Genomic DNA, 15,065 nt, shown 5'->3' with positions numbered 1-15,065 from the left:
CCTTTCTCGTTCTTCCTCTCCCTCCCTCCCTTTCTCAATCTTCCTCTCCCTCCCTTGACTTCTTCTCCCTCATCTCTCCCTCTGTTCCTTCTTTCTCACTCTCTCCCTCCCCAATCTCCTTCCTCCTCTCCCTGCTCCTCCTTTTCTCATTCTCCTCGCCAACTCTCTGATCACTTCACCTCTTGGTTCCCTTCCCCCTTTCTCATTCACCCTGATCTCCTCCCTCCTCTCATTTCTCCCTCTCCCTCCTTCCCCCAATCTCTTGTCCTTCACCTTCTTCTCTTCCGTCCTTCTTGTTCCCTCCCTTGATCTCCTCCCTCCTCTCATTCTTCCCTCCTTTCTCGTTCTCTCTCTCCTACCCCAATCTCCTCCCTCGTCTCATTCCAGCCTACTTTCTTGTTCTCCTTCTCCCTCCCTTGATTACCTTTCACCTCTCCTTTCCTTTTCTCACCCTCCCTCATCTCTCTCTGTTCTCTGTCATCTCTCTCTGTTCCTCCTTTCTCATTCTCTCCATCCTTGATCTGCTCCCCGCCCTAACTCTCCTCATTTCTCGATCTCCCTCTCCCTCCCCTGATTTCGGTCACTCTTCTCCCCACCCCCACGGTTCCTGGTGCTCACACTCGGATCTCCTGCAGGTCTGTCTCGTCTCCTGACGCTGGATCTGGAGGGCAATGGACTAGACGACGGAAATCTGAACCCCGCCTCCTTCCGGCCACTCCGGAAGCTGGTCTACCTGCGCCTGGGTCGGAACCGTTTCCGGGCACTTCCCTCCGGGCTTCCCTCCTCCCTGCGGGTGAGTCACCTCTTCCTTCCTATAACACCTCTCCTTATACCACTATTCTCCCTGTCTGTGTCCCCCTCCCTCCTCTACACCCCTCCCCATCTCTGTGTCCCCCTCCCTCCCCTACACCCCTCCCCATCTCTGTGTCCCCCTCCCTCCCCTACACCCCTCCCCATCTCTGTGTTCCCCTCCCTACACTCCTCCCCATCTCTGTGTCCCCCTCCCTCCCCTACACCCCTCCCCATCTCCATGACCCCCCTCCCTCCCCTACACCACTCCTTGTCTCTGTGACCCCCCTCCCTCCCCTACACCACTCCCTGTCTCCATGACCCCCCTCCCTCCCCTACACCACTCCTTGTCTCCGTGACCCCCCTCTCTCCCCTACACCACTCCCTGTCTCCATGACCCCCTCCCTCCCCTACACTCCTCCCCATCTCTGTGTCCCCCTCCCTACACTCCTCCCTGTCTCCATGACCCCCTTCCTCCCCTATATCCCTCTCAGTCTACATGACCCCCCCCTTCCCTACACCCCTCCCTGTCTCCGTTAACCCCTCCCTCCCCTACACCCCTCCCCGTCTCTGTGACCCCCCTCCCTCCCCTACACCCCTCCCCATCTCTGTGACCCCCCTCCCTTCCCTACACCCCTCCCCATCTCTGTGACCCCCTCCCTTCTCTACACCCCTCCCTGTCTCCGTTAGCCCCTCCCTCCCCTACACCCCTCCCCATCTCTGTGACCCACATCATCAACCAGGGCTGTGGGGTGAGGCACCCCGCTCACTGTCTGCGCATTGGATCATCACCTGCCCCGCTCAACAAGTAGAGTTGGAGAGGACATTCCTCAGGCTCCTGGAGCCAATATTTATCCCATATTTAAAAAGGGTCATCCAGTTCCCGTCCTGCTATGTGTGGAATTCTGCTGTGGATGGTCAAACGACAGGGAATTCCCAGGAGGGTTGGGCCTTCCTGGACTGGAACCCAGCCACCCCCACCCCCACAGCAAAGTGCCTGACCTCTGACCCCCTGACCACCCACAGGAGCTCTATCTGGAGAACAACCGGATCGAGGAGATCCCGGGAGGATTGCTAAACAAAACCATCAACCTCACCATCCTCATTCTCCGGAATAACAGTCTTCAGGAAAACCGGATCTCTCCTCAGGCCTGGTTTCACCTGCGGTGAGTTTTCCGCGGATTCCGCTCCCCTCTGAGCTCCAAAGTCTCAGTGTACGAGGGTCGGACACACACCGTGAGTGGTGGGAGTGTCGAGGGACAGAGGGACCTCGGTGTACAAGGGTAGGACACACAATGTGAGTGGTGGGGAGTGTTGAGGGACAGAGGGACCTCGGTGTACGAGGGTAGGACACACACCGTGAATGGTGGGGAGTGTCGAGGGACAGAGGGACCTCAGCGTATAAGGGTAGGACACACAATGTGAGTGGTGGGGAGTGTTGAGAGACAGAGGGACCTCGGTGTACGAGGGTAGGACGTGCATCGTGAATGGTGGGGAGTGTTGAGGGACAAAGGGACCTCAGTGTACGAGGGTAGGACACACACCGTGAATAGTGGGGGGTGTCGAGGGACAGAGGGACCTCGGTGTACAAGGGTAGGACACACAATGTGAGTGGTGGGGAGTGTTGAGGGACAGAGGGAACTCGGTTGATGAGGGTAGGACACACACCGTGAATGGTGGGGAGTGTCGAGGGACAGAGGGACCTCAGCGTATAAGGGTAGGACACACAATGTGAGTGGTGGGGAGTGTTGAGGGACAGAGGGACCTTGGTTGACGAGGGTAGGACACACACCATGAATGGTGGGGAGTGTCAAGGGACAGAGGGACCGTGAATGGTGGGGAGTGTCAAGGGACAGAATGAACTCGGTGTACAAAGGCAGGACACACCCTGAATGGTGGGAGTGTCAAGGGTCAGAAAGACCTCAGTGTATAAGGGTAGGACACACTCCGTGAATGGTGGGGAGTGTCGAGGGACAGAGGGACCTCGGTGTACAAGGGTAGGACACACAATGTGAATGGTGGGGAGTGTCGAGGGACAGAGGGACCTCGGTGTACGAGGGTAGGACACACACTGTGAATGGTGGGGAGTGTCGAGGGACAGAAGGACTTCGGTGTACAAGGGTAGAACAGGTACTGTGAATGGTGGGGAGGACTGAGGGATAGAGGGACTTTGGTGTACAAGGGAGAAGGGGCTATTATGTGGCAGCCCCACCCTAGTCAAGCAGGTGATGGAAGGATCCTGAATACCGGAGGGTGAAGCAAGCTTTTCCCACCCTCGAAGTTGGGGAGGGGACACAAAACTTTCCACACACACTCTGGAGGAGCTGTGGGATACAAATAGGTGATTCTTAGTTGACCTGCTCTGTGGTATTAGTCAAGATAATGTGGGAGAGGACCTTTTACGGGCCAGAATTTAAGGGATAGTTCTGCCTAGTGAATGGGCAGACCCTGGGGAGTGTTGGAGTACGGACAGGCCCAGGGGTTCCCTGAAAGTGGCGACTCAGGTAGTTAGGGCGGTGAAGAAGGCATTTGTCACGCTGACCCTCATGGGTCAGGAGTTGGGACGTCCCGTTACACCTGTAAAAGACGTCGGTGAGGCCGCACTCAGAGTATTGTGTCACCAGCTATAGGAAGGATGTCATTATGCTGGGGAGGACACAGGAAAGATGCACCAGGATGTTCCCGGGACTGGAGGGATTGAGTTATAAGGAGAGGCTGGACAGACTGGGACTGTTTTCCCTTTAGTGAAGGAGACTGAGGGGTGACCTTATAGAGGTTTATAAAGCCACGAGGAATGTAGAGAAGGTGCATGGTCACAGTTTCTTCCCTGCCCCCTCCCCCCGGGTAGGAGAGTCTAAAATACAGGTTTAAGATGAGAGGGGAGAGATTTAAAGGGGACCTGAGGGGCAACTTTTTCACCCAGAGGGTGGTCCCTGTAAGGAATGAGCTGCCAGAGAAAGTGGTTGAGACAGGTAGAGGAACAATGTTTAAAAGACGCTCGGACAGGTACGTGGATAGGAAAGGGTTAGAGGGAGATGGGCCAAACACAGGCCAATGGAGCTGGCTCAGGAACACACTGCGCACTGTGGGAGGGGTGGCGAGGGGGGAGCTCCATGCTGTTGAAGGGAGGGGCCGCAAGGACAGAGAGAGAGAAAAAAAGACAAATCATTTCTTTTCTGCGGTGAGACCCAACATGGAGACAGACCTGTCAGCCCACAGAATTCATGCCAACCCCTCGTCCAGCCATTTAAACTGATCCCCGTTTCAGTTACCCCTTGTTTCTATCGACTTCACACACACACACACACACACACACACACACCCACCCACCCACCCACCACAACGACGTTGTTAATTAAGAGTTAGAAAGGATGCTATTAAGCTGGAGAGGGGGCAGGAAAGAGTCACCAGGATGTTCCTGGGACTGGAGGGTTTGAGTTGTAAGGAGAGGCTGGACAGGCTGGGACTGTTTTCCCTGGAGTGAAGGACTCTGAGGGGCGACCTTATAAAGGTTTATAAAGCACGAGGGGGGTAGACAAGGTGGATGGTCAGTCGTTTTCCCCGGGGGAGGGGAGTCTAAAACTAGAGGGACCAGGTTTAGGGTGGGAGGGGAGAGATTTGAAAAGGACTTGAGGGGGCAACTTTTTCACCCAGTGGGTGGGTCTGTATACAGAACGAGCTGCCAGAGGAAGTGGTTGAGGTGGGATATCAACAACGTTCCAAAGACACGCGGTCTGATACATGGCTAGGAAAGGGTTACAGGGATACAGGCCAAATGCAGAAAGTTGGGACTGGCTCAGATGGATATTTTGGTCAGCATTGATCAGATGGGCTGAAGGGTCTGTTTCTGTGGTAGGCAGCTGTTGTCCTGTGCAATAGCGATGGGCACTGAGGGGTGGAATCGCGGGGGAGGGAGAACGGGTAACAGGGGCTATTGCTGCAGAATGGGCTAGCATAAGCTCGATGGGCAGACAGTCCTCCACTGATGTAAATTACCCCAGAGCTTGGAATGGCAGGTTCTGTGTGTCTGCCTGGGAGCGTATCTGTCAGATGTGTGGGTGTTTCTGTGTATGTGTGTGTGGGCGTCTTGGTGTATCTGTGTGTGTGTGTGTGTGTGAGACTGTATGTGTATGAGTGTGAGACTGTATGTGTATGAGTGTGAGTGTGTATTAATGAGGGTGTGTATGAGTGTGTGTCTGTGTGAATGTATATGAGTGTGTGTGTGTCTCTGTGTTAGGGTGAGGGGGAGCGCGAGATCCCCACACCTCAAACAGCCAGCGAGGTCACGTGTTGTTTGTCTCGGACTGCAGGGCGGAGTTTGGGATCGTGCCATGCAGCTGGGTTGGCAGGGTTCGGCTGAGGAGAAAGTACATTCCCATCGGGGTTCCACGAGTTGTCAGAGCAGAGGGACGGAGGCTGGGGTGGCAGGGTTCTGCTGGCACGCAGGCTGCAATAAAATTAACGAGGAACATACGAGTCCCCGGGACAGTTTTCAAAGTGTCGCTTGTGACCGTACCCCCAGGGACGCTCTCTGCTCATCAGCTCAACCAGAAAACGAAGGGTTCCCAGCACTAGTTTAACCCCGTGCCAACTAGCTCAGAGTGACTGCTAGGGAGGAGATGAGGTAGTGACCCCTTCCCTATCCCGGCAGTGTGATGGGACGGTGTGGAGGGAGCTTCACTCTGTGTCTGACCCCGGGAGTGTGTGATGGGATGGTGTGGAGGGAGCTTCACTCTGTGTCTGACCCCAGGAGTGTGTGATGGGATGGTGTGAAGGGAGCTTCACCCTGTGTCTGACCCCAGGAGTGTGTGATGGGATGGTGTGAAGGGAGCTTCACCCTGTGTCTGACCCCAGGAGTGTGTGATGGGACGGCGTGGAGGGAGTTTCACTCTGTGTCTGACCCTGGGAGTGTGTGATGGGATGGTGTGGAGGGAGATCCACTCTGTGTCTGACTCTGGGAGTGTGTGATGGGACAGTGTGAAGGGAGTTTCACTCTGTGTCTGACCCCGGGAGTGTGTGATGGGACGTGTGGAGGGAGCTTCACTCTGTGTCTGACCCCGGGAGTGTGTGATGGGATGGTGTGGAGGGAGTTTCACTCTGTGTCTGACCCCGGGAGTGTGTGATGGGACGTGTGGAGGGAGCTTCACTCTGTGTCTGACCCCGGGAGTGTGTGATGGGACGGTGTGGAGGGAGCTTCACTCTGTGTCTGACCCCTAGAGTGTGTGATGGGACGGTGTGGAGTGAGCTTCACTCTGTGTCTGACCCCGGGAGTATGTGATGGGACGGTGTGGAGGGAGCTTCACTCTGTCTGACCCTGGTAGTAAGTGATGGGATGTTAATCTCCTGCAGGAACCTGGAGACTCTGGACCTGTCCCACAATCGGATGGTGCACGTCCCGTCGTTTCTCCCCACCGGCCTGAAGCAGCTGCTTCTCCACCACAACCAGATCGAGCGGATTCCGGGCTACGTGTTTGCACACCTCAGGCCGGGTCTGGAGTTCCTCCACCTGTCCTATAACAACCTGCGTAACGATGGCATCCACGCTATCTCCTTCCTGGGCCTCTACAACTCACTGCAGGAACTGCTGCTCGACCACAACCAGCTCCGGGCCATCCCGCGAGGGATCCTCAAACTCCGCGTCCTCCAGGCGCTGAGGCTGAGTGACAACCACATCAGGTAGGCTCCCTCCTCATGTGCCTCCCACAGCAAGGAGCTCCCTCCTCACCCCTCCCACAGCGATGAGCTCCCTCCTCACCCCTCCCACTGCACGGCACTCCCTCCTCACCACCCGTCCCACTGCGAGGAGCTCCCTCCTCACCCCTCCCACTGCGCAGTGCTCCCTCCTCATGTGCCTCCCACAGCACAGTGCTCCCTCCTCACCCCTCCCACTGCGCAGTGCTCCCTCCTCATGTGCCTCCCACAGCGCAGTGCTCCCTCCTCACCGCCCCTCCCACTGCGCAGTGCTCCCTCCTCACCGCCCCTCTCACAGTGAGCAGCTCCCTCCTCACCGCCCCTCCCACAGTGCGGATCTCTCTCCTCACCGCCCCTCCCACAGTGCGGAGCTCCCTCCTCACCGCCCCTCTCACAGTGAGGAGCTCCCTCCTCACCGCCCCTCCCACAGTGCGGATCTCTCTCCTCACCGCCCCTCCCACAGTGCGGATCTCTCTCCTCACCGCCCCTCCCACAGTGCGGATCTCTCTCCTCACCGCCCCTCCCACAGTGCGGATCTCTCTCCTCACCGCCCTTCTCACAGTGAGGAGCTCCCTCCTCACCGCCCCTCCCACAGTGTGGATCTCCCTCCTCACCGCCCCTCCCACAGTGCGGATCTCTCTCCTCACCGCCCCTCACAGTGAGGAGCTCCCTCCTCACCGCCCCTCCCACAGTGCGGAGCTCCCTCCTCACCGCCCCTCCCACAGCGAGGAGCTCCCTCCTCACTGCCCCTCTCACAGTGAGGAGCTCCCTCCTCACCGCCCCTCCCACAGTGCGGATCTCCCTCCTCACCGCCCCTCCCACAGTGCGGATCTCCCTCCTCACCGCCCCTCCCACAGTGCGGATCTCCCTCCTCACCGCCCCTCCCACAGTGCGGATCTCTCTCCTCACCGCCCCTCTCACAGTGTGGATCTCCCTCCTCACCGCCCCTCCCACAGTGCGGATCTCTCTCCTCACCGCCCCTCTCACAGTGAGGAGCTCTCTCCTCACCGCCCCTCCCACAGTTCGTCCCTGGGTTTCCCTCCAGTCACTCGGGTTCACTCCCACATCCCAGCGAAGGTGGGGAGTCGGGGAGTTAATCGGACACCCCCATTGGGCGTGCGAACGTGGGGGTGGGGGGACATTCTGGGGTCGGTTTGGGGGGAGATTAGAGTGAGGAGTGTCAGCGGAACTTGGACGGCCAAAGGGCCTGTTTTCCCGACCCCGTGCTGAGCGAGTCTCTTCCTTCCTCCCCCCCCCCACCGATCCCCCGAAGACACGTGTCAATGGACTCCATCTGTGACACGCGGATTGCCGAGGACTCCAGCCTGGTGTCTGTCCACCTGGAGAACAACCTGATTGACCGGAGACTCATTCCGCCCACCGCCCTGTCCTGCATCCGCTCCTACCAGAGTGTTGTTCTGCGGCCACAGAGGTTTGAGGACTAGACCGGACCCCCTCCGAGCCCGGAACAGAGCCTGCACTCCTCCCCAAACCCGAAATACTCACCTTTCCTCCCCAAACCTGAAATACTCACCTTTCCTCCCCAAACCCGAAATACTCACCTTTCCTCCCCAAACCCGAAATACTCACCTTTCCTCTCCAAACCCGAAATACTCACCTTTCCTCCCCAAACTCTGAAATATGCATCCCAAAGCACGCACCCACCCCAAACCCCGAAACACACACCCCATCTCAAGACCCAAACACGACACTCCACCCTGAAGCCCAAAACATGGTCCTCACAGTGAACCCCAAAATAGGCTTCACCTGAATATCCGAAATGCACATCACATCCCAACCCTGAAATACAAACTCAGTATACTGTCCCCACTCTCTCCAAACCCCAATATACAGACCCCACACTCTGCAAACCCCAATATACAGACCCCACACTCTGCAAACCCCAATATACAGACCCCAACTCTGCAAACCCCAATACAGTCCTGACTCTCTGAACCCCAATGTACAGACCCAACTCTCCTAACCTCAATATACAGTTCTGAACTTTCTGAACCCCAATATACAGTCCTGAACTCTCTGAACCCAATATACAGTCCTGATCTCTCTGAACCCCAATATACAGACCTCACCACTCCAAACCCCAATATACAGTCCGGACCTCTCTGAATCCCAATATACAGACCCCAGCACTCCATACCACAATATACTGTCCTGACCTCTCTGAAACCCAATATACAAACCCCACACTCTCCAAACCCCAATATACAGAACCCCACTCTCCAAACCCTAATATACACACCCCCATACTCTCCAAACCCCAATATACAGTCCTGACCTCTCTGAATCCCAATATAGAGACCCCACCCCTCAACCTGCCGACCCATTCTCTTCGAGCAGCAAGATACAACGATTGTGGCAACACACACACAAAATGCTGGAGGAACTCAGCAGGCCAGGGAGCATCTGTGGGAAAGAGTAAACAGTCGACGTTTTGGGCCGAGACACTTCATCAGGACTGGAAAAAAAGTGAGAAGTCAGAGGAAGAGGGTGGGGGAGGGAGGAAGAACTACAAGGTAGTAGGTGACAAGTGAGGGGGACGGGTGAAGAGGTGGGAAGTTGATTAGTGGAAGAGATACAGGGATGGAGGGTGGAATCTGATAGGAGAGGGTAGAGGGCCATGGAAAAATGGGAAGGGGGGAGCACCAGAGGGAGGCGATGGGCAGGTAAGGAGATAAGGTGAGAGACGGAATGGGAATGGAGAGTGGTGAAGTTGGCGGGGGGCATCACCAGAAGCTCATGGCATCAGGTTGGAGGCTACCCAGATGGAATATAAGGTGCTGTTTCTCCAACCTGAGTGTGGCCTCATCACGACAGTAGGATTGACAAATCGGAATGGGAATGGGAGCCGGAATTGAAATGGGTGGGCACTGGGAGATCCTGCTTCTTCAGGCAGGTAGGACTGTAGGTGCACGTCGAAGCGGTCTCCCGATCTACATCAGGTCTCACCGATATACAGGAGGTCACACCGGGAGCACTGGACACGGCAGATGACCCCAACGGACTCACAGGTGAAGAGTCGCCTCACCTGGGTGGACTGTTTGGGGCTCTGGATGGTAGTGAGGGGGGAGGTGTAGGGGCAGCTGTAGCACTTGTTCTTCTTGCAAGGGTAAGTGCCAGGAGGGAGATCAGTGGGGAGGGATGAATGGACAAGGGAGTTGTTTAGGGAGCGATCCCTGCGGAAAGCAGAAAGTGGGGAAAGGGAAAGATGTGCTTGGTGGTGGGATCCCGCTGGAGGTGGCGGAAGTTACAGAGCATTATGTGCTGGACACGGAGGCGGTGGGGAAGGAGGTGAGGATAAGAGGATCCCTATCTCTGGTGGGGTGGCAGGGGGATGGGGTGAGGGCAGACGTGGGCGAAATGGAAGAGATGTGGGTGAGGGCAGCGTTGATGGTGGAGGAAGGGAAGCCCCTTTCTTCGAAGAAGAAAGACCTCTCATTAGTTCTTGAATGAAAAGCTTCATCCTGAGAGCAAATGTGACAGAGGTGGAGGAACTGGGAGAAGGGGTTGGTGCTTTCACAAGGATTGTGTTTGAGATTGGTGGTGCGTTAGTGCTAGAAAGACCGCAGAGGAGACTCACCGGAATTTTAGCAGGACTGGAGGGAGGGAGCATCTGGACAGGCTGGGACAGTTTTCCCTGGAGTGTCGGAGTCGGAGGGGTGACCTGCCAAAGTTAGGGAACGTGTAGATACAGGCAAAATCCACATACAGGGTACGGAAACACATATTTGAAAAATTAAATGACCACCACACTAATAGGATATAAAATTCACTGTTATGAGGTTTATATACGAAAAATAAACTCAACCGTGAAAAAGTAGTCACTTTTATTGTGCAAAATTAGGTATGTGGTATTTAGAGGGGTCCCGGAGAGTATGTCAGTATTTACAGGGGGTCCTGGGAAGTGTGTCGATATTTACAGGGGTCCCCGGGGAGTGTGTCGGTATTTACAGGGGTCCCGGGGAATGTGTCAGTATTTACAGGGGTCCTGGGGAGTGAGTTGGTATTTACAGGGGGTCCCGGGGAGTGTGTCAGTATTTACAGGGGGTCCCGGGGAGTGTGTCAGTATTTACAGGGGATCCCGGGGAGTGTGTCTGTATTTACAGGGGATCCCGGGGAGTGTGTCTATATTTACAGGAGGGTCCCGGGGAGTGTGTCTGTATTTACAGGAGGGTCCCAGAGAGTGTGTCTGTATTTGCAGGGGGTCCTGGGGAGTGAGTTGGTATTTACAGGGGGTCCCGGGGAGTGTGTCGGTATCTATTGGGGGTCCTGGGGAGTGTGTCGATATCTATAGGGGGTCCTGGGGAGTGTGCCGGTATTTACTGGGGGTCCTGGGGAGTGTGTCAGTATTTACATGGGTCCCAGGGAGTCCGTCAGTATTTATGGGGTGTTCCCGGGGTGTGTGTTAGTATTTACAGAGGGTCCCATGGTCCTGAGGTTTGAAACCTTGAAGTTCCTGGGAACAAACTTCACTATCTGCCTGATGAGCTGTGTCCAAATCTCTCTGAAGTTTCTTGTGGTCTCTGGACCTCTCCTTTGGCCCCGAATCACTAACAACCTTTGACTGAAAGGGTTAACGTATGAGGAGGGTTTGATGGCTCTGGGCTGCTACTTGCTGGATTTAGAAGAATGAGGGGGGCGTCTCATGGAAACCTATCGAATATTGAAAGGCTTAGACAGAGTGGGCACAGAAAGGGAGAATGGGAGAGTCCCGGACCAGAGGGCTCAGCCTCAGAATACAAGGATGTCCCTTTAGAACAGAGATGAGAAACATAGAAACATAGAAACATAGAAAATAGGTGCAGGAGTAGGCCATTCGGCCCTTCGAGCCTGCACCGCCATTTATTATGATCATGGCTGATCATCCAACTCAGAACCCAGCCTTCCCTCCATACCCCCTGACCCCTGTAGCCACAAGGGCCATATCTAACTCCCTCTTAAACATAGCCAATGAACTGGCCTCAACAGTTTGCTGTGGCAGAGAATTCCACAGATTCACCACTCTCTCTGTGAAGAAGTTTTTCCTAATCTCGGTCCTAAAAGGCTTCCCCTCTATCCTCAAACTGTGACCCCTCGTTCTGGACCTCCCCAACATCGGGAACAATCTTCCCGCATCTAGCCTGTCCAATCCCTTTAGGATCTTATACGTTTCAATCAGATCCCCCCTCAATCTTCTAAATTCCAATGAGTACAAGCCCAGTTCATCCAGTCTTTCTTCATATGAAAGACCTGCCATCCCAGGAATCAATCTGGTGAACCTTCTTTGTACTCCCTCTATGGCAAAGATGTCTTTCCTCAGATTAGGTGACCAAAACTGCACACAATACTCCAGGTGTGGTCTCACCAAGGCCTTGTACAACTGCAGTAGTACCTCCCTGCTCCTGTACTCGAATCCTCTCGCTATAAATGCCAGCATACCGTTCGCCTTTTTCACCGCCTGCTGTACCTGCGTGCCCACTTTCAATGACTGGTGTATAATGACACACAGGTCTCGTTGCACCTCCACTTTTCCTAATCGGCCACCATTCAGATAATAATCTGTTTTCTTATTTTTGCCACCAAAGTGGATAACTTCACATTTATCCACATTAAATTGCATCTGCCATGAGTTTGCCCACTCACCCAACCTATCCAAGTCACCCTGCATCTTCTTAGCATCCTCCTCACTGCTAACACTGCCACCCAGCTTCGTGTCATCCGCAAACTTGGAGATGCTGCATTTAATTCCCTCATCCAAGTCATTAATATATATTGTAAACAACTGGGGTCCCAGCACTGAGCCTTGCGGAATTTCTTTCGCTAGAGAGCGTTGAATTTGTGGATTTCAAAGCCACAGACAGCTGTGGTGGCCACGTCATTGGGTATATTTAAAGCAGAGGTTGATAGGTTTCCAATTTTTAAGGATGTCAAAGGTTAGGGGGAGAATGGGGTTGAGAGGGTTAATACGTAAGCCATGATGGAATGGCAGAGCAGACTTGATGGGCCTAGTGGCCTAATTCTGCTCCTATGTGGTACGGTCTACTCAGAAGTTCCTCTCTTGTGGGCGAGCACATGAGAGCCGATCCTCTCCAGGGATAGGATGGGGCTCCCTCCCTCGAGGGGAAGTGCGAGTGGAGTTTGGGAATGTTTGCGAGGCAGAGGGATGTGGATTCTGGATCTACCGGAGGGAGGGGGAACGGAGGTTTCCATCAGATCTCCCGCAGTGACCGAGAGGCTGAGAGACAGCAGTGATTCTGGAATCTCCGAGAGGTCACCGCGTGCTCCCCTGTTTCACCAACACGCAAGGCGTGTCTGCCCCTCGACCGGTTCACCAAAGAGTGTTTCTGAATGGCCATCCGGGACTGGTCCTTCAGTTGGTTAGTCTGAGAGGGGAGTGGTGGCGAGGCAGTTCAGGAGCTATCTCTACTCTCCCGCAGGACGAGCCTCTCTCTCTCTCTCTCTGTCTCTGTCTCTCTCTCTGTCTCTGTCTCTGTCTCTCTCTCTGTTTCTGTCTCTCTGTCTCTCTCTCTCTGTCTCTCTCTCTCTCTCTCCCTCTGTCTCTCTCTCTGTCTTTCTGTCTCTCTCTCTCTCTCTCTCTGTCTCTCTCTCTCTGTCTCTCTGTCTCTCTCTCTCTCTCTCTCTCTCTGTCTCTCTCTGTCTCTCTCTCTCTCTGTCTCTCTCTCTGTCTCTGTCTCTCTCTCTCTCTGTCTCCCTCTGTCTCAATCTCTGTCTCTCTGTCTCTCTCTCTCTCTCCCTCTCTCCCCCCCCCCCCCCGTCTGTCTGACCACCACATCTCAGAATGCCTCTTAAAATGCACTAATCCTGCAGGCATGTTTTCAGAGAACATGGGCCATCTGGAAGTGTTTAAGTCAGGCTGGCCTGCGTCCCTGGCTCGTAGAGATTGGCCTGGCATGGTGCTGGCTGCTGGCAAAGGGGTGAGGGAGGCTGCCTCCCGCTCACTGTCAGCAGCAAACAGTCCTGGCTTTGTAAGTCACACAGGGTCAGGACACAAAGTCTGTCCGCCCCTCTCTCCTGTCAAAACACTTCTTCCCCTTTACCCACCCACCCTGCTGTCTCCCTGCTCTCTTTGCACTCCTCTCCTCTCCCTCGTCTCCCTCCTCACTCTAACCCTCTCCCTCCTTTCCCTCCTCACTGTACCCCTCTCCCTCCTCATTCTACCCCTTCTCTCTCCTTTCTCTCTCCCTCCTCATTCTATCCCTCCTCATTCTATCCCTCCTCCTTCTCCTTCCTCCTTCTCCTTCCTCCTTCTCCTTCCTCCTTCTCCTTCCTCCTTCTCCTTCCTCCCTCTCCCTCCTCCCTCTCCCTCCTCCCTCTCTCTCTCTCCCCTTCTCTCTCCCCTTCTCTGTCCCCTTCCCCCTCCCCTCTCCCTCTCTCTCCCCCTCTCCCCCTCCCCCTCTCCCCTCCCTCCTGCCCTCTCTTTCCCCTCTCTCTCCCCCTCTCCCCTCCCTCCTGCCCTCTCTTTCCCCTCTCTCCCCCCCTCGCCCCCTTCTCTCCATCTCTTTCTCAACCCCCCCCACATCCTAGTAATCTGTGGCTCGGTGGATTCGTCGGGATGTGGGGGTCATAAAGCAGGATTGGCAAAGGCTTGATAGCACAAGGACTGTGGGCTGAAGGGCCTGTTTCTGCATGGTTCAGGTGGACAGGGTTAAATCGAACCCTCCTGGAGACCTGTTGATGTTGGGGATGGCACTGGTTCTCCAGAGGACTAGCATGGAAGCTTGGGAATATCCTGAGTCAGGATCTTAGCTGGGTTAGTCTGATTCAGTTCAAGATCAGTTCTTGAAGCAAACATAAAGGTCTCTCTGAACCTGCCCAGGAAAAGCACCATTGTTGAACGATGGAGTGGTGGTGAGGAGGGATCTCTGTGTTGGTGAGGAGGGAGGAATGGCAAGGAGTGGGCATTGAAGGTGGAGTGCCATGATGAGGGAGGGACGCTGAGGGGAAGGAAGGCTGGTGAAGTGGGAGTGTTGCATCGCAGGACGAGCAGTGAGAAAGGACCACTCTGGTGATGTGAGAGCCCTGTGCTGGGGAGGGGGTGGTAGCACGTAGGAGTGGTGGTTTGGAGCGAGCGCAGCACTGGCGGGGTGGGAGGTGATGAGGAGGGAACTTATCGGGTCGAGGGAGTCCCATTGTGATGTTCCCTTGCTCCCTCCCCACTGCATCCCAACAGAAATAGCACCATCAGGCAAGCAAGCAGGAGGGAGTTGGGAGATTTAGCCTAAGCCATCAGCGGGCTCCTTGGGAATGCCACCCCATTTCCCAAACGGGCTACCCACTGCCAGCTCCTGCTTTATCCCGGATCTCATAATTCCACGGCTAAACCACTCTCCCTCTCTCACTCCCACCCCACTCCAGCCTCGCCTCGACCTCTCTGTCCCTCTCATCGAGCCACTTTCACACTCTCTCAACCTCCGCCTCTCTCTCTCTCTTCCTCTCATTACCTTTCCTTCACCCTCTCTCTCTCAGTCCCTCTCTCACCAACCCTCCTTTCACTTCCTCCTCCTCCCCTCTCTCTACCATGATGCTTCAGTGCTGCCTTCTAGTGCTCGCTAGAGGGAAGATAAGCT

General features: G+C 55.1%; 1 protein-coding gene across 1 annotated transcript in view; it reads left to right on the top strand.

Moving 5' to 3' along the window:
* Window positions 1-11,905, top strand: part of LOC134338658 (extracellular matrix protein 2-like) — a 30,207-nt gene extending 18,302 nt beyond the window's left edge. Inside the window, exons 4-7 of the mRNA XM_063034655.1 lie at window positions 636-793; window positions 1,816-1,955; window positions 6,139-6,465; window positions 7,754-11,905. Coding sequence (XP_062890725.1) covers window positions 636-793; window positions 1,816-1,955; window positions 6,139-6,465; window positions 7,754-7,925 — 797 coding nt within the window. The 3' untranslated portion in view covers window positions 7,926-11,905. The remainder of the gene's footprint in view (window positions 1-635; window positions 794-1,815; window positions 1,956-6,138; window positions 6,466-7,753) is intronic.
* The last annotated feature ends 3,160 nt before the right edge of the window (window positions 11,906-15,065 follow it).

The sequence above is a fragment of the Mobula hypostoma genome, chromosome 28, assembly GCF_963921235.1.
Source record: "Mobula hypostoma chromosome 28, sMobHyp1.1, whole genome shotgun sequence".
Classification (NCBI taxonomy): Eukaryota; Metazoa; Chordata; class Chondrichthyes; order Myliobatiformes; family Myliobatidae; genus Mobula; species Mobula hypostoma.
This window is presented reverse-complemented; position numbering and strand designations above follow the sequence as displayed.